The sequence below is a fragment of the Cyprinodon tularosa genome, unplaced genomic scaffold (assembly GCF_016077235.1).
Source record: "Cyprinodon tularosa strain WSP-4 unplaced genomic scaffold, ASM1607723v1 ctg30, whole genome shotgun sequence".
Taxonomy (NCBI): Eukaryota; Metazoa; Chordata; class Actinopteri; order Cyprinodontiformes; family Cyprinodontidae; genus Cyprinodon; species Cyprinodon tularosa.
Genome location: NW_024039008.1, coordinates 2,645,748 through 2,665,778, shown reverse-complemented (window position 1 = coordinate 2,665,778; position 20,031 = coordinate 2,645,748). Strand labels below are relative to the sequence as shown.

Genomic DNA, 20,031 nt, shown 5'->3' with positions numbered 1-20,031 from the left:
TTCTTTTCTGAACGTACGGCTATAATTTATCTGACGAAATTGATACAAATTTTTTTAAAGAAAGCATTTTAAATGCCACAATAATAACATTTAATGAATTTTAATGCCAATTAAGGCCTTAAATTAAAAAATAATAATTTAATGACATTTAATGATTTTTAATGACCAGCTGAAACCCTGGACAAACCCAAAGAAATAGACTTAACACTAAAAACATGCCCAAGGAAATTGCTGCATTAAAAAAAGATGGCAAAATGAAACGGCCTGCAAGCACAAAACCAGCTTATATTAACGTCTCCCCCATTGGTCTGGAGCACTTCTGCTGTGCAGAGGTTCTTCTCAGCTTGTCTTAACTTGCAGTTGTTTTTGCCACTTGCAGAAAGTTTTCTTTACATGTGTTTCATTTGTGTGTTAGCAACATTTTTGTGTTTGCTGCATCTTTTCACTTTGCATCCCTCTATTTTCTCTGATTACAGCATTTTCCTTTGCGGAAGTTTCCCTTTGCAAGTGTTTTAGTCTCGTTTTTGTGTTTTGCAGGAATTTTCACATATGCTGTGAATTTATGTATTTAAACCCCTGGTTCACCGTGGATGTGTGCTTTAGTAAACTGTTAAAACATGTTGCAGTTTCTAGACTAGGTCCAGGCGAGACAGCAAATAGTGCACAGTTACTACATTTTATTAACAAGCAGCAGTTGAGAGAGCGAGCAAAAATTTTAGGTGTGATTATAATGGATCAAATGTCAAATCAAAAGGTTAGTAAAAAAAGTGTAGGAGGAAAACTAATAACCATGAAATTAATTAAAAAAATTGTAAAAAAAAATTATTACAAACTGTAATAAAATGCTGGTTTGACAGCTTATTAAGAAATATAGATGTAATTACTGGTGAACAAAGTCTGTGGGTGGCAATTGGTGACAAACTCTGACAATTAGGGAATAAGAAAACCTTATAAATCAGAAGATCATGATAAGCAAACAATGTAAATCATAAAGCACTGATGTTTATATACAGTATAAAAAAGACTCTCAGGTACAGAGAGATAAAGAACGTAGGTCAAACTAAAGCACAAACATAAACCAAATAAGACCTAACAGTAGAAAACCATTCAAATCTATCAAAACTCCAACGTTAGTGACATTGGTGACAATAATAATAATTTTTAAAAATGCATTAATATACTTGGTGTCTTTTATCAGCTGTTTTCCATTAGCTTCTTTACACTGTTCTTCACATGAAAGAACATTAAATGTGTGTAGAAGCTAAAGGTAATCACAGATTTAGTCCATAAACGATGTGCTTGTTTCTTGCCTCTGTATTGTTGAACAAAACATTTTTTCTAAAAAATATTTCAAAACATGAATTATCAAGGATAAACAAAAATATATGCACATAAAAACAAAAATCTTGAAGTCTGAATGTAGCTGGGATAGCTACTGTAGAAATCTAAGTGGTAATTTCAAATGAGTTGAATTCCTGTACAGTTCTGTTTTCCCACCATGGCTTGGAGTTACACAGATAGAGATGAGATTAAAACTTCTTGAAGTTTCATGTTACAGTACATGGAAAGGTTTTCAGGTACTCAGAATCAAATCCTACTCTCTACAGAAGACAAAGTTTGCAGTAAAATGTCAGGTTTCATGAAGTGAAAATGCTGTCCAGCTTCTCAGCACAGTAAAGTGTGGGGGTTTGAGTCGTGGGTGGATTTACCGATATCCAACTGCAGTACAGTGCAGCAAGTAGACCCTGCAGCCGCAAGAAATGCTTGGATGCGATTTGAGGTTTGAAGGTTGCGGCTCCTGGGACAATGCTAAAACTGATACCGTGGCTTTTAACAAGCAGTGTCAGCTCCCTACTCATGCTCTTGGTTCTTTACTACACTCTTTGATTTTTCATTTCATTATTTTTTTTTTCTGCAGGGTCCCATTGGAAAGGCTGGACCAACCTGTGGAGGAGGAAATCCAGCAAGGTCCTGGAACTGACTAACATTGAGTTATGAGGTCATTTACCACAACCTTCACCTCCTGATGCCTCTATGCATAGCCTTATCTTAACATTTACTCATAATCAGTTTAGTTTTTTTTTTCCTACAGGAAATGTCAGTGTATTTTTAGCAAACACTCTGATCATTCCACTGTTTCTTCTTTGATAGCTATCTGTTATATGACGTGATAGAAATGTTATGTTTCAGTACAATTAAAATGTGCAAAATCACCAAAGTGATGAAAGGGAAAGGTTCTTAGTCAACTAACATTCGGTTACATATAATTAGCGTGGCATTCTTGTAAAATTTTATTTAAAGGTTTTTCCTGTTTCAGGAAAGTTTTATTTATTTTTTTTATTTTCACTATGGCATATCTTTACACTATTACTATTCTTGTTTCTAACTGTATTCAGAAATGTTGTCATTGTTAATTGTTAAGATGCTTAAACCTGGTCTATAAACTATTCAGGCATAAACACGGTATACTCAGTGTGGTGCCAATATATAACAGACAGCTGTGTTTTTAAACCAAAATCACAGCTGGGTACCATGTATCTAGGTAGATTTACAATGAATAAATAACTTTATTTCAGAGTATCTAATGTAATGAAATTTAACACACATAAACATGTATAATAGAGTCCTGCAACGAGTCGGGTACCCGTGGGTCCCCGACGGGTCACCCGCTAAAATGCTCTTTTGCGGGTGAAAAATACATAAATAAAAATAAACGGGTCGGGGGTCGGGCGGATATTTCTTTAGTGCGGGCGGGTAGTTGGTGATTTTTTTTTTATGCATGTGTGTTGTTATGGACATCAGAAATGTTATATTAATCAGGCACTGGGGTCACCCTTGTTGTAGCTTAAAGCCCTGCCGGCAGTGTGGGCTTCCCTCCAAAAAGGCCACAGTCAGTGCATACACGTCTGCTGCAGTGTTAATGGCGCTGTTCTGCAGCGCAGCGTACTATAGCCTATTACTTGATGTGTTAACGGGTCGGGTTGCGGGTTAAATATCAACGGGTCGGGTCGGGTTCGGATTTGAATTGAAGATATCCGCGGGTGACGGGTCGGGTTCGGTAGTCATCCTAACAGGTTCGGGCTGGTGCGGGTTGGTAAAACTCGACCCGTGCAGGACTCTAATGTATAATTCATGATATTATAATGGATAATTGCATTACATTGTATGCAAGACTTGATATGAACGTTTTGCTCACAGCCCACTGAGGCCGAGGGATTTCCAAAGTGACTAGCCACTCAGCATTTTTTACTAGTCACTATTTTGTTGTTAGAAAATGATGTTTTATATGATTAAAGATGACTATTGTTATGTCCTGAACGTGGTATGTGATACTTTCATCCAAATAAGAGAGAAATGTCAATGTTAGCAATACAGTGATTAAAAACACCCAAAATAGGTTTAAAACTAAAGATGATTCTATAAAAATAATTAAGCATTCAGTAATATTTCACCTGAACCAAACTGCATAAATCAATCTTATTTTATGAAATCCAAATCAAAAACAGGAGAGGCAAACAGTGGATGAGGCGATGCAACAGTTTCAAAGATAAATATTATATTTAGGTCTTACTTTTTAATTTAAGTGGGGTTAGTTGAAGCTTTGTGGATGCGTAACTCATTACTTTGTGGACTGCTGGTTTGAATTTGCTTTAACAGCTACACCGTTGTTCCCACTGAGACCACCTTTCTAAAGTGACATCGATCACTAACAGATCAATGAGCAAACTCATTGGTGCTCATGGGAGATGCAGTTTTGTAGTCAGATTTAGATTTGCTTATTATTTCAGAGGACGTTTGAGAAAACCACAATTAAAAAAGTAAATAGAATCTAACCCATCAAAGTGGCTAGTGTTGTAGCTGAAATTTACCATCATTTGGCGGTATAGCAGTGCTAATGTCAAGCCCTTATAGTATGTGTCATTTAGTCTTCATGTCTAAAAGGGGTATAAAGAAGTGAAACTTATTTAAACATAGCCGTTCTCCTCCGCGGCAACAATCATCCTCATTTCCAGTTTACGCATGAGTCCACACTACTTCAGTCCATCAGGTGAGCAAATAAATGTATAAAGTTGTTCATTTCCATTGAAACCAAAAACTGTTTTTTACTGTAAACTTGACCCACAGTTGATTATCAGTTAAAGGATAATGTAGCAATATCCTCAACATGTTTTTTCATCAATCCTTATTGTTAGAAATCTGGTTTTGTTATGTTTTTCTTTTGGATGTTTAGTTTTGCTTTGCTTCTTGTTTTCTAGTTTTTTTTATGGTTTAATTCTTATTTTATTGTGTTCTTTGGTTTTTTTCTCAATTAATGTCTTAGTCTTGGTTCTGTTATGTTTTCTTTTGAGTGTTCAGTTTTGCTTTACTCCTAGTTTAATAATCTTAGTGGTTTAATTCTTTTGTTGTGTTTTCTGGTTATTTTCAGCTTTCTAGGTTTTTTATTTTGCCCTCTGCTGCCCTCTTGTGTTCTCCTTTTTCCCTAGCTCTTTTCCTCTCCTGCTCTGTGCACACCTGCTCCTAGTCTGCTCATTAGCCCTCTCTTTGTTTCAGTCTTCTATATATACCCTCTCTGTTCTGCTCTTCTTTGCTCGGTCCTCATCAAACTTGCTCCAACTCCTTCACTCTGAGCCTTCCTCCTTATGATAGGGATTCCCATGATGTCTCCATGTGTTCTGGTACGTTTTGACTAGTTTTCCTGTTTTTGATTTTTGGACTCCTGGTTTCATGTTAGTTTGGACTTTGTTTTCTTTTTGGATTTTTGGATTCCTGGTTTCCTGTTAATTTTTGGCTCTGTTTTCGTTTTTGGATCTTTGGATTACCTGCCTCTGTTTTTTCAGTAAACTCATTATTAAATCCACAAGAAATTCACCTCTGCTTCCCTGCCTCTGCTTTCGGGTCAACTAACCATAACCAAATTGTGACACTCGTATATTTTGATATTTGTTTCCCCCTTATTTAAAATACTTTGGTTCCCTCATGTTGCACAACTTCATTTATAGTTTTGATTAAACAAACCATAGCTGAGAGAGGGGTCAGTGGGAGACAGGAGGGATAATCTAAATAGTCTGTGCAAACAGAAAGGCAGAAGTGCATAAAAAAACATCAGAGTAGTCTTCATAAACCACCCAACAAAAACACAACATAGTCCTGGGGGACCTTCAAAACAACATGTTCCACTGTTCCGGGCTTTTGCTCTGGTGAATGAACGATAAGAACTCACCATAATGTAAATTTTAAACTGGATTCTCATTTTACTTTTTTTTTTCTTCTTTTTTTATAGATATTATATTATCTTGAGCAATGACAAATCTTTGTGGCTTTAGGATAAAATACAGTATGGACTTAAGATAATCATGAAGGCAAAAAAACAAAACAAAAAGAAAAACAGGAGGATAAAAAGATCAGCACAGCTTCTGGCATTAATATCCATTTGAACTTTGAACTGCTGCATTTCTGCAGGACTCAGAACTGAAGCAGAAAAAAGCTGCTTTTTTCTGCTTAAATAATTTGTTTTGGAGCAAAAAAAAAAAGACAAAAAAAAAACAATAACCTTATAATACAACACACACAGCACCATTGCAAACAAACAAAAAACACAACGCCATTGCTCTCTACTGATTAAACATAATCAAAACTTATTTTACAGCATTTAAAAAAGCTAAACTTTGACCAATAGTAGAATGTTAGCTAAGGTTTCTATGTTAGAGCTGAAGTTTTAAGGAAATGATTTACCTTGGTTGTCAGCAAACAGCTGAGTGATGTCAGCACATAAGATCCTGACCACCTCTCCCACCTGAGCCTGGTGCCAGCAGTACATATGATCCCATGAGGTTGGGCAACCTGTCAAAACAAAGCAACACATTTACCAAATAACTCCACCAATGTGTTCAGAATCGACATACTACTACATACCACTCATATTGTATCGCTGCAGAGAAAAGGAGCTTCAAGCTATAAATCTAGAGTATGATGCTCAAGATAAATCGCTGAAGACATGTGGGTTAGCATTGGCTTATAAATAAGGACAGATTTAATTAAAAGGACATTATAAAAAAGATTTTTAAAAAACAGCTTAGAATTATAGACAGCTCCAGTTTGTTCACTTGTGTTTTCTGCATTTTTTTGTTTGATCTAAGAGTTCAAGTTCCTCTCATTAAATTAAACAGGACAAAAAGTTGAGGACATTTTGATCTAAGCCACAGCTATGCATGTTATTACTAGCCCAATTAGGAAAAGGGGATTTTTACGTGCCCTAAGATTCATCTTTACTCTCAACAAGTGGCTCAAAAATGTGAGTATTCGGATAAAAAAACAGAATAATAGAGTGGTACATGTTGTTTTATACATTAAAGGATAGGAGAGAATTATATAAATCCTACTTTATAAAGGTTTCAGTCTTATTCAAAATCAGAGCTGTTGACATTAGGCTAAAAGCAGGGGTTACAAAACTGTTGTACCACAGTACTTTCTTTATAAAAATAATTAACAAATTAACAGGGATTTTCCCAAATGAAAACTTGCACATGGTTTCATTTTCTCTTCTTAAAGACATTTTATTTGTTATTCTTAAAGCAAAACATCAGCTAAATGTATGTGGGGTTTTTTTTTAATCAGCTACTTAGGTAAATTTCTGCTTTTTGGTGGGATTAACCCTTTTCGGAACATTCCTCAATATTCTGGTTTTGGGAGACCAACCAAACTACCCTTTGGATTTAAACCAAAGGATTTAGCTTATTTATAACCAATGCACAAAATACACAAAAAAAAGTTTATAATATGCAAAAATTTCGTTCCACCTCATGATTATGCCCCACTTGTTTCTTAATTTTTTACAAAAAATACAATTTTATATTTTGAAGCCTTGTAAAAGGTAAATGATAAATAAGTTCAAGGGTGAAAACTTTAGCAAGTAACTGTATGTGGTGTACTCCAGTAAAGGTCTGCCTGGTCAATCTAACAACCCATTTAAAATACTGTAAGCAACATACTTTTTTGACTTTGAATGCATCTTAATCCTGCAGTACCAACTAATAAATCATTTTCCTGGATGAGAAACTTAGTTCTCTGATGTTAGTTTTCAAGGGGTTTCCCTCAGTCTGGAAAAGGCTGTTTGATTTTGTGACGTTGTTAGCCCTCCTCTCAGCCTACGCTCTCTTTCCGCTACTTCCCGTATCACATGGCCAACGGAGCTTCTCCCTGCGGACTCTGGAGTTCGGGTCGAGAGTGTGTTTGTGATAAGAGATGGTGTTAATGAGGCGCCGGACTCAATCCGACATCTCATCGTCTCATACTTCAAAGCTCCTTGGTCCTGCGTCAATTAAAAACGGCCGCACGGAGAGATGCAGCTGCACTCATTCATAATGAAACACAGAGTTTGGCTGCAGAGGCAGGTTCGCCTGCCAGAGATGTGAGGAGGAAGACATCTCACAGGATAAATGAGGCTTTGAACACATTTTTTTTCATTTATTAGTTTTTTTCTCCATCATTGCTGCAGATGACATCTTAATTTATTACTGAATGTGCTACACTACCTTACGATGTAGTCATTTTATATGGTTAAGTATTGCAATGTTGTCAAACTGAGACATCATTTTTAAATGAATACAGTAGCTAGGACTGTAGAATGCTGTATAACAGTGTAGGGGGCTGATGATAAACAGGAAAAAACACTGCAGTGGGATTTAACAATGAGTGAATGGTCTCGTGCATCTCATAATATAGTCATACTAGTTTTTTTTAGCCTTGAATATACCTGAGCAAAGTGGCATTCAATTTTACTGCAGGAGGCACAATGCTGACAATCAGTGATCTGAACATAACGCAGTTTTCTGAATGGAAATGACTGTTTAAACATACATGAAAATCTTGCATGAAGGATCCTATTGGAAATGGATTCTTTCCTAATTTGTCTATTATGGGCTGACCTCAGCATGAATGAACTTTTACAAGCTTTTAGGTCCAATAATTATTTTTTTTATTTCAGTAACTTTATAAAATTACCCAAAACATCAGCTTTTGCAGCTTCTCGGTCTTGATACAAGCCTGATATTGGCTAAAACTGCTGCAGGAAGTCCTTAGATTGCTGTAAGGATTTCCCTCCTGTGGGACTCTCCCAAATTGTAAAGAAGGACTCTCAGAATGCTTATGTCTCAGATATCAATTCTTACTCATGTGGCCGCCTGGCGATGGTTTGGTTAAGCTTTGACTCCCGAGCTGGCCTCAGCCTGAAAGAGCTACTGGAGGTTGCTGCTTTGTGGGAGTAGCAGTTGTAAAGAGGAATGACAGGGTCAGATACCATGCATGATGGGTGAGGGTGGGAGCCTTGCCTTGCTTATTCCTGGTGGCATTATGTTGGTTTAAGCAGATATCACTGACAAAAAGGAAATAGAGAAAATATTGACTGTAAATATTTTTTAAATGTTCTGTTACATTCCACCCCTAAAGCAGCAAGTTGGGAGAATTGTTCCAACATGTCTGCTCATCTCTTTTAGACATGTGCAACTGTTTGCATCGATCGTTAAAGAGCATTAAACTTGTTTTTTTTTTAATTGACAAAACATCATAGTCATAATTCTAAATGAGTTTTTAAGAATATTACTGAAATATGCTTTTTTTTACTTTGGTGAACAAAATAAGCACTGCAAAACAGGCAGCTGGAACAGAATTAGCTCACAAACATTTTTTGAAAGCCTTGTGAAAGCAAATAATGGGAAGGCGCACCATATTCAGTAGCTTAAACCATTCAAAAGCTGTTAGGGTTTCTGGGGTTTTGCCGTTTTTCTTCAATCTCCATCACCTGCCTGTCCGCTCTCCAGCACAATGTCTCCAGCAGGTACCAACACGCTCAGATCTTACTGAAATTCTGCTGCACCTCTGGGGCACAGACTGCAAAGCCAGCTGAATCAAACCCCTACAGATCCATCCACGCTTCCTCCCCTTTATCTCTCAAGCAAGCAAATCAATCAGGCATCAGTTGTCATCAACCAACTCCTTCCCAATCAGTCTTTCTCCCCTCAGACCAACCAGAAAGTTCAACTGACTTACTGCAGTTCTCTGCTTCCAGATTCTTGCTGCTTTTTAAAATAAAACATTAACATTCTGATTCTGCAAGTTACTTATCAACATGACAAAAGCACAGTAAATTAGTAGTTTCCCTTTTACAAGTTCAGACCCTGCCAGCTGCATGCCACACTGGAAAATCAAAGCCCATTGAGCCAGAAAACATGTTCCAATCTATCATAATCTAGTTTGCAGAATCTTAGCTGACAGTCTTAATGCCTGGTGTGGCCGTCTGCTGCTGCAGTCCATTTTCTTCACCTCAGTGTGATTCCGTTGTCAACCATCATCTTGAACCGTTTTTCCACTCTCCAAAACATTTTAATTCACATATCTAGGGCTGGGTATCGTTAAAAAATTTTCGGTGCCGGTACCGATTACGATACCTTCACTTCGATACCGGTTCCTAAACGATACTTTTTTGGATACCAGTTTTATAATATCAATTCAAAGAAAAAGAAAATTACACAACATAATAAAGTACAAATCTTGGTACAAATCTTACACTTTTACTCTTACATAAAAAAAAATTTCAGTGAAGAAGAACAGTTGCAAAGAAGACAGTGTCTAATATTCACTGTTACAGTGTGAGGACCTTTTTACTTAGCAGTTCTTCTTTAGAAAAATTAACATGTCTGCTTTCTCAGGAGACAAACAAGCCCGTTGAATGGGAATCCTACTGACAGCGCACCGCCGGTATGTGGGGGTCTGAGCGGCTCCGACAGAAATAATATTGGAAGGCAGGATGGTAATCTGGATGAAATGACTGCACTGATTAAGTTTTTTAAGTTTTATTCCCACTGATCACAGCAAATATAGCTGCAAGGCAAATAAAGGATAGAGTTGCTCCATCATACGCGCTTCAGAGCCACTTTTCGACCGCACAGCCAGAGCAGCAAAGCTGATTCAGCCTCGCGTCAGAAGCTGGTACAAGCAGCAAAAAGGAAGCAGCAGATGCGATTTTGCTGCTCTTGCTGCGTCCGGTGTGAAAGCAGCATTACTCACTCCGCTCTGGCTTTGCACTGCCCATAGGCTGCTGAGAGGTGGATGGTTGCGCCGGCTGCGGTCCGCTCTTCTTGCAGTCAAACACAGAGCAACTTTCTGCTCTTAAATTGTTTCCGTGAACGATGTATTGTATATACACTTTTGACCTGGGGGGCATTTTAAAGTGGTTCCACGACGCTCGCAACCAGTTCACAACAGATACACATGAACCCTGGCTGTAGGCGTGACCACCTATGTATTTTTCCTGGATGACGCAATCACGTTAAGTGTTACAGCCAATCACCGAAACTTGGTACTGAAAGACGAGGCATGTTTCGATACTCTGTAGAACCGAAGCATTTCGGTCGGTACCATAAAAGAACTAATGTTCGGTACCCAGCCCTACACATATCTGTTGTTTTTTATATGTTCTCCATTTCCGACCAATGTACAACAAAGACTTTAATGTGTAAACCTTCCTCTTAATCAGCAGCTGCTGAACTCAGACTAGTCCATTTGTCACAAACACACATTACGTTCAAATCCAAATAAAATGATCCACCATCTGCCTGGTGTCAATAGCAAGTGCCATCAGGCTATACCTAGATGTGTCCTTGTCTTTTTAAGGAACAGAGGACATCTGAAGTGACTTGGAGTTTTGTTTTTCTTTCAGATGGCTGTGAAAGGTCAAACCTAGCTGCTCAGTATTAAAGCAATTTCTTTGTCTCACCCGCTTTACTGTGTCATTCAAGGATTCACCTGTCTGACATTTCCGTATCCGATAAAAAAAAAGAGAAGAAAAAAAAAACATTTGCCACACCTTATGAAGAAAGATATGTTATTCTCTGGGATAGAAATGAAGGAGGAACAAGTATTATATCGATCAAATGTCAGCCTAAATGGAAGGCCCTCATTTTCTCCTCAAGGTCTTACTAGTTTATCCCTTGTCTGACTTAACGCTTCCTTTCCCAGTCTATTCTTGGTTAAATAAAACACAGGTACACTATCAGCTCTAACAGTGTTACAAATATTACAATAGTGAAGCCTTACTAGGATTGATAAACAGTCAAATCTCTTTCCCTTATGTGAAACAAACAGTGGCTCAACAGATAGGTGGGATGTATTAAAGAAAAAAGCCTCAGTAGAGATCTAATTTATCACTTCTGTAATCTATCTGTCAGATCTTGAGTGACGTAAATTTTTTATTTAATAAAAATGTTCAGTTTTTTTAGAATGTTCGAAATCTTATTTTCCTTAACAAATCAAAACAATAAAATTTTTCACAAGATAAAACAATAGCACAGTTTGCATTACAAAGCAAACAAAAATATTTAATTTTCTGCTAAATTTTTAAATGCAAAGATAAGCAATTTTGATATTTCTATGAATTATTATATACAATTAAAACTGTGAATAGAAAAAATTGCACAATACAGTTGTTCACTATGATAACACTAAAAACAACATGGCAGCAGTGGATGTAAAGACATAAGATATATCAATATTTCAGCCATGGCTTTACTATTCATCAAGCTCATCATCCTAAAGTAAATGTAAAACATGCTCAGTCTCCAAATATACAGTGTCATCATCCTCCAACTACTTCTGGTCTTTTTCTTTGTCTTTTTACAAGGCAGTAAGGTCGGTTGCATATAACTTTACTCGTTATGGGAAAAGAAAAATGTTTCAATTGCAGGTTTGCAAAATCTAAGAATAGCTATTCGACCGAAAAAAAAACACCTAATCCAACCATAAAAACATTTTATCAAAAATGTGTTATTAATAATTACAATGTTTCCATTGAACAATGTACTTTCATAATTACAGTTTGTGCAATTTGATCTGTCTGTATGATCTATTTGAGCTAGTTATCTAGTGTGTTGTGAGATGATGTGTGTTGTAAATATAAAAAAAGAATTTCATATGGAAACTAAAATGACTGTCAGTTCTGTCCGACCTTGATGTAAGAGAGAAAGTTGTATCTAGGTGCTACTAATAAAGACCACATTAATTACTCATCATCTGTTTTCCTGTCTTAAAAGGAAACATAAGCAGTGGTTGTGTTAAGTAGTGAGGGCCTCTTTGGTAATCACCAAATGAAGTGAAGGTGATCATTCCATTAAATCCATTAAGTTTTTTGCAAGAGGGACACTATTGATAAAACTGCTGCATTTTGATTTCAATGAAAACACCTGAAAGCATCTAAAACACCTGATAAAATCAGGATAATCATTTAGGGTTTTTTTTTTGCTACTCCAGGACCTGGGAACTTACAATCACTAAATTGATAATTAAGTCTTCTATTATGAAAGGATTTCAGGGTTTTGTGAAGCAGAAGTCTGACACAAACCTGGTGATTAAACAAATATACAAAAAATGGCATCAAATCTACAAGAAAACAGCTACTAGTAAGTAAATCATGATGCATTGTGAGTCAAGGCATGGTCCTAACCTGATTGAAATGCTACAGTGGGAATTTATAATAGTGGGGCAGAAATCAAGATCTGCAAATCTAAATAAGTGTAATTATTACAGATAGGAAAATTCATCCACAAGAAAGTCCCAGACTAAGCACCGTATGTCTTGCAAAGCAAAAACACACTTTATCAGCAATTGAATGCTTTATCCAAAATATGTCTTACATCTGCATTTCTTGACACCTCTGTGGCATAAAACTCCAAATGGAGAAAAAACATAAAAACTGAATATGAAAATTATTTCATTCTTCTTCTGTTCTAAGCAGGGACCCTTTCTACTAATAATTAACTCTACTAATCATTAATCTTATAAATGGCAGCAGTAACTAACCTGAGAAGATGAAGAGAGCAGAGCGGTCAAGCTATGTAATGATCCGTGAAAAGGACAGCAGCAGACAATAACAGCCACATGGAAGCTGACAGTAACACACAAACATTCAGATGGGTAGCTGAGGCTCTGGTGAGTGAAATAATGGAGGCGAAGATTAAAAAAACAAAAAAAACAAAAGAACAGTGCTTTCCTGATTTATCAAAGTATCAATACTTTATTATGTTTCTATTAATGTTATGAACTATTCCCATTAACTATTAACTGATGTATTATTATTTTAAGGTTGTGATCCAATTGGTTTATTTTTTTTACATGTTTTTTATCTTTATTTGCTCTTTTTCTGCTTTTATTTTTGTTCTATTTAATTCTTTAATTCATGTGAGGCACTTTAAATTGTCGATGTACTGAATTGTGCTATAAAAATAAACCTGCCTTGCCTGCAGGCCTTGCTTTCAGGACTTTAATACTGCTTCTTTTATTGCTTCTTTTATTGCATTTCTACAGGGGATTGTTTAAAAAACCTACAATAATTCTTTTTTCTGTCCTTTCAGCAAATACATTGTAGCGACGGGTACCTTAAAGGAAAGAATTGACCAAATGATTATTTTTGTAATCGTTTTCATGTGGCTTTGAGTCAGGTCTTAGGCTAGAGAAGTAGATCTTAACACATGTTCCTAATGGGGTCTTCCAAGTTCAAATTTCTGCACATCCTCTTCATGATGTGCTGGTCACCCACCTTCAGTCAGAGACTCATTTCATCAAGCTGCACCTCAGAGCACCACAGGAAGTCATTCCTACCTGTGGCCATCAAACTGTGTAATTCATCTCTCTGTCAGTCATTTCATCTCATTACTTATTATTTATTTGTTTTATTTCTTCTCAATAACACGGTCATGTGCAATAATTGTAATTTGGTACTGAATGGCATTGTAAAATGTAAATACTGTCGATTGTATATAATGTGATCCTTATTTTGTTATTATATCTTATTTGTATTTCTCTTCTGTAAATGGTTGCACTGCAAGAAAATAATTTCCTGATTCTGATTATCGAGCCGATGTATGTTTTGAAGGGTAGTGCTGAGGGAATAAATCACGTTAGGGTTGCTGTTACAGGCTATTTAATAAAAGCTCTCCTGAGAATGCATTGCTCGCACAAGTTCAAGAGTTTACTTATTTGGTTTTGGCTGAACAGGAATGCCATATTTCACCAGTCTCTTCTGAGTTTAATGGATAGAATCTTATGACAGAGTTGTCTGGACTGTAAAGCTCAGAGCCATGAACTTCACAGCCACTAAAATTGTTTGCTACACAGTGTAGGGTTCAGGGATTGAAGCCAACTTCCCTGAGTTTGAGGCAATGGTTTAATACAAGAAAACAGAGTGTCTATCTGGATTAGTGGAAAATGTCTTTTTTCTCAAGGGAAGGAGCTTCGGGACCATATAATTTATTTCCAAAATTACATTTCTTGTAAATTCACACACAGATATAGGACATGAGAGACATTTATTTTGTAATTTGCTGTTATTTATAGTGATTACAGATTGAATTCTTCTGGGAAGGTTTTCCAGGAGGTTCGAGAAAGTCTTTAGAAATTTCCTAAGGTCAGACACTGATGTTGGACAAGAACTCCTGGGTTACAGTCTCTGCACCAGTTCATTTAAAATGTTGTTGTTTTTTTTTAACCCCATTGACATAAGGATGCTAATCAAGCTAGTTAAGTTCTTCCTGTCCTTCCAGTGAAGTTGGAACATGAAGGGGCCAAATCCAGATTGTTTCGAAAAAAGCTGGCCTAGGAAATTCCTCAAAATGTCTTTATCTACTGAAGAATGTAGATTTCTTTCACTAGAACTCTGGAGACAAGCTGAACTTCTTAGAAATATCCCCCCACTATAATCCCCTTAGCACAAAATATTGCACTTTGCTTAACGCCTTCTGGCAAGTGTCATCATGGCATCTGTCAAATCCAGACTTGTCCTTTGAATTGCTCAACAGAGTGGCCTGGTTTTTCACTCCAGACAACACATCCCTACTACACTGTAATGCATGGAAGCACATTTTACAACGATGCTTTTAACTCTTTAGGCTGCACCTGATAATGAAAGGTTTGGATGAGGCTGCTGGTCCATGGAAATCCTTTCCATGCATTACCACTGAATGTTTCGTGAACTTTCTTATGACCATATTCATTGATTTTATAACCCCTACCGCTGTGTGGTTCAGTCGTTGTTCTCAATTATTTGTTTTAATACCACTTCAAGTGGACTTACTAAACCCCTTAGAGCAAGCCGTTGTTTCCTTATGAACTTAATTTGAAATACAATGAATGAAGGAAGTAACTGTGACAACATTATTAGGTGATGTGGATTGACTGAGAAGTTCTTGCAATCGAGGTCAACTTTATGTCTTGTTTAAGATAGATAGATAGATAGATAGATAGATAGATAGATAGATAGATAGATAGATAGATAGATAGATAGATAGATAGATAGATAGATAGATAGATAGATAGATAGATAGATAGATAGATAGATAGATAGATAGATAGATAGATAGATAGATAGATAGATAGATAGATAGATAGATAGATAGATAGATAGATAGATAGATAGATAGATAGATAGATAGATAGATAGATGATGGTGATATTAAATTGCAGATTTGACAATATTTTTCAGTAAAACATTTTCATTTTCATTCATCAATCTCATTAAGAGATTCACATAAACTTCAGAATTTGAGTGGATTATAATTGTGTTTACATTTAAATGTGTTTAAGATAAAATAGTTCTTTGATAAATCAGACACATTTAATTTCCACAAATAGACAAAAATCTGTTTCCAAAATAGTTAAAGGTATTTTAGAAAAGACCTGCCCTCTCCACTTAAAAAAAATGCACTTGCATAACCCTGCTCCTAAGAGGGAACGTATATTAAACAAATGTGAGAGCATGCACGAGCCCATTTCTACTCATGCACGCTCTGTTTAAGGTGTTTGCATTGCTCATACAAAACAAGATTTGCAATTTTTCCAATATGTCAGACTCACCACTGGTAAATGAAAATGGAGACGAGCACAAAGGACGGCCTTACGTAAACATTTCACCAGAATGATTGACAATTAAAAGGGAGGACCACTTATATACATGATTCACCTGGAAAATGAACATCCTCCACTATACCTTTATCTACTTCATCTCTTCAAACATGAAGACCTTCTGTCTTGCTACTTTAGTTCCTGATTGTCACATATTTTTTAAGCTTGAATGCAAATGATGCAATTAACAACTGCAGTGTAGTCTGGAAGTCCCACTGTTGAGCAGACAACCCTTATCTAGTATGCACCAAGCTTTACTGACTGGAATGAGCATTTCACAGAACTGGAAACACTCCAAAACAGAACATTTCAGGTGTAATAATCATGCTTTCAGACAACCTTTCAGAAGGACAATGAAGTACCAACCAACCCAATATAGAAAAGCTGTTGAAGATTTTTATAAATATGAAGGTGGAATTGCTTTGGATAATTCACCTCCTACCCAAGCAGCACATCATAAAAAGATATGAGCAAGAGGTCTAATGATTTCTCTTCCCTATCAAACCTGATGATGGAAGATAATTTGACAGCAGAAAGCAAGTAAACATATTTACGCTGTAACCCTGTATACAGGAAGACATCTATCTGTGAATCAATAACCTGATAAACAGAACACCGTATAAAGTTACTGGTGTGGAAAGTTTCTTTAAAACTTTCTTTGTTTTTTTAAAGGCTGATCACACTCTTTCATTTATCATTGTTCAACTTCAAACACACATTCTGGTCAAATGCACATTTTTTTGGGGGGGTGGGGGGTGGGGGAGTTATAGCTGTAAGCTGAAGCATTCCCACAGTGGAGAACTTCCAAATCACTTTGGGGGAAGCCAAAAAGAAGCCAAATTCACACAGCTATACGCGGTCGTTACCATTAATCGGTCCCAAATGACTGAACAGCTCGCTTGTGAATAGCAATGCAGGTCACATGAGGAATCTCAGGTTGGGGGATTATCCGTGTGTTGCCATTTTGGTTCCCTTTCCCTAACAGTTCCAAGCCTTACTTCAGGCATCATTATATTATCTGACCAATATCCTGTTTCATCTTGTTCAAACTCACAAAACACCCTGTGATTGTTATAGTTCTGGCCACTACCAAGTAGTAGTGGTTCCAATTACTTTCTGCTCATTACTTCATTCAACTGACAAGCTGTTGCTTTCTTTGAGATATCAGTTGGTTTATATGGATCTGTTATGAATTGCATTTAAAGTTATGCTAAATAAAATCCTCAATATTTTCTTATTCAAAAGATTTTGGATTTATGTATTGTAAGAATGTAAAAAAATGTCTAAATGTTAGAAATATTATATGATGTTATATTATTTTTCAAAGTAAGATCAAATCTTGCTTCAAAGAATAATTGCAGCTTTCTTTGTTTACTAATCATCCAAATACAGTATTTAAAACATGACCCACTCCAAAGTATGGTTGGTGTTTTTCTTAATGATGCTGTTTGTTCCCCAATTTCCTTTGACACTTTCATATAACAGCTGTTTAAATACCCCCAAAAAAGCCACAGGTTGTCTGGGTTTAGCCAGCTACAGAAAGCAACTGGTTGAACTGAATTACATTAAATGTGTATCAGTCAAAAGGGGAACTTTGCATTTGGTTTCCTTGTTGTTACTTATCTACAACGTGACAAACAAATGAGAGGTTCTCTATTATTTTTGAATAAGCTCTGCTTCCCAAAAGCCAAATAAAAATACACCAACCTGTTTTGGAAGAGTTGTTGTTTTCCTCTTGTTCGAGCATATGATAGCAGTCTTCTTTAGCCTTCATATGCTGCACTATCACAGCGCAGTCTGGGTGGATGGCCTTTGTCTAAAGGACAGAAACGATTCAGTTACTGTACACTTACAACACTTCGGAGAGAGGTGATTAATACACATTTCTTTAGCATGCTGTGGATTAACATGTTAGAATCAATATGAAATACACTATATTGCCAAAAGTATTTGCTCACCTGCCTTGACTCACATATGAGCTTAAGTGACATCCCGTTCCTAATCCATAGGGTTCAATATGACGTCGGTCCACCCTTTGCAGCTAGAACAGCTTCAACTCTTCTGGGAAGGCTGTCCACAAGGTTTAGGAGTGTGTTTATGGGAATTTTTGACCATTCTTCCAGAAGCGCATTTGTGAGGTCGCACACTGATGTTGGACGAGAAGGCCTGGCTCTCAGTCTCCGCTCTAATTCATCCCAAAGGTGTTCTATCGGGTTGAGGTCAGGACTCTGTGCAGGCCAGTCAAGTTCATCCACACCAGACTCTGTCATCCATGTCTTTATGGACCTTGCTTTGTGCACTGGTGCACAGTCATGTTGGAAGAGGAAGGGGCCAGCTCCAAACTGTTCCCACAAAGTTGGGAGCATGGAATTGTCCAAAATGTCTTGGTATGCTGAAGCATTCAGAGTTCCTTTCACTGGAACTAAGAGGCCAACCCCAGCTCCTGAAAAACAACCCCACACCATAATCCCCCCTCCACCAAACTTTACACTTGGCACAATGCAGTCAGACAAGTACCGTTCTCCTGGCAACCGCCAAACCCAGACCCGTCCATCAGATTGCCAGATGGAGAAGCGCGATTCGTCACTCCAGAGAACGCGTCTCCACTGCTCTAGAGTCCAGTGGCGGCGTGCTTTACACCACCGCATCCGACGCTTTGCATTGCACTTGGTGATGTATGGCTTGGATGCAGCTGCTCGACCATGGAAACCCATTCCATGAAGCTCTCTGCGCACTGTTCTTGAGCTAATCTGAAGGCCACATGAAGTTTGGAGGTCTGTAGTGATTGACTCTGCAGAAAGTTGGCGACCTCTTCGCACTATGCGCGTCAGCATCCGCTGACCCCGCTCCGTCAGTTTACGTGGCCTACCACTTCGTGGCTGAGTTGCTGTCGTTCCCAAACACTTCCATTTTCTTATAATACAGCTGACAGTTGACTGTGGAATATTTAGGAGCGAGGAAATTTCACGACTGGATTTGTTGCACAGGTGGCATCCTATCACAGTTCCACGCTGGAATTCACTGAGCTCCTGAGAGCGACCCATTCTTTCACAAATGTTTGTAAAAACAGTCTGCATGCCTAGGTGCTTGAATTTATACACCTGTGGCCATGGAAGTGATTGGAACACCTGATTCCAATAATTTGGATGGGTGAGCAAATACTTTTGGCAATATAGTGTATTTCCATTGCTCTTCTTTGCTTCCCGACAAAATTCAGTTGTTAGAGTTCTGGTTCTGTTATGTTTTTCTTTTGGATGTTCAGTTTTGCTTTGCTCCTTATTTTCTAGTTTTTTATGGTTTAAGTCCTATTTTGTTGTGTTCTTTGTTTTTTTCTCAGTCTACTGTCTCAGTCTTGGTTCTGTTCTGTTTTCTTTTGAGTGTTCAGTTTTGCTTTATTCCTTGTTTAATAGTCTTAGCCCCTTGAACCCTACGGACCCACCGGCGGGTCCAGCTGCTACGTGACCTCGTAATTTTACCAAACCCCCAGTATTGATGTAAAAAACATATTTGGCACAGTTTGGTGACATTTATGGATAAATGTGCCAAAATGGCCTCTCCGCCTAAGAAATTTCTCACTAATACCATTCTAAAATAAATATGATTCATCTGATTGAGTCCAAATTTGGTATATTTTTACACAACATTTAGATTTGAAAGTCTGTACTACTTTTTTGTGCTATAAATAATATTTTGGTAGTGTTTTGCAATGTTTATTTCAAAGAAAATTTTGGCGAGGTTCAAAAAATGCTAAATATTTTGTATTTTGTCCCTAATATTTCAGGCAGGGTCAAAGCTACAATGGTGCTGACACCAGAAAACCATTCTATGACATCTTACCTTTACAGACGTACCAAAAGTTTCTTCTTAAATCTAATAGCTTTGAGGCTATAAGTTATTTCCTTTTTGTGTTTTTGTCAGGCAGAAATTTATTTATACCCCCTTAGGGTGTAAGAGGTTAGTTGTTTAATTCTTATTTTGTTGTGTTTTCTGGTTATTTTCAGTTTTCTACCCTCTGCTGCCCTCTTGTGTTCTCCTTTTTCCCTAGCTCTTTTCCTCTCCTGCTCTGTGCACACCTGCTCACAGTCT

The 20,031-nt window shown here is 37.2% G+C and overlaps 1 protein-coding gene across 1 annotated transcript in view; it reads right to left on the bottom strand.

Annotated features, from left to right (window-relative positions):
• The window catches only part of ghrhrb (growth hormone releasing hormone receptor b), a 45,727-nt gene that overhangs the window by 17,310 nt on the left and 8,386 nt on the right, over positions 1 to 20,031 (bottom strand). The window contains exons 2-3 of the mRNA XM_038291606.1: positions 17,653 to 17,761; positions 5,734 to 5,841 (exon numbers count right to left, since the gene is read on the bottom strand). Of these exons, the coding sequence (XP_038147534.1) occupies positions 5,734 to 5,841; positions 17,653 to 17,761 (217 nt within the window). The remainder of the gene's footprint in view (positions 1 to 5,733; positions 5,842 to 17,652; positions 17,762 to 20,031) is intronic.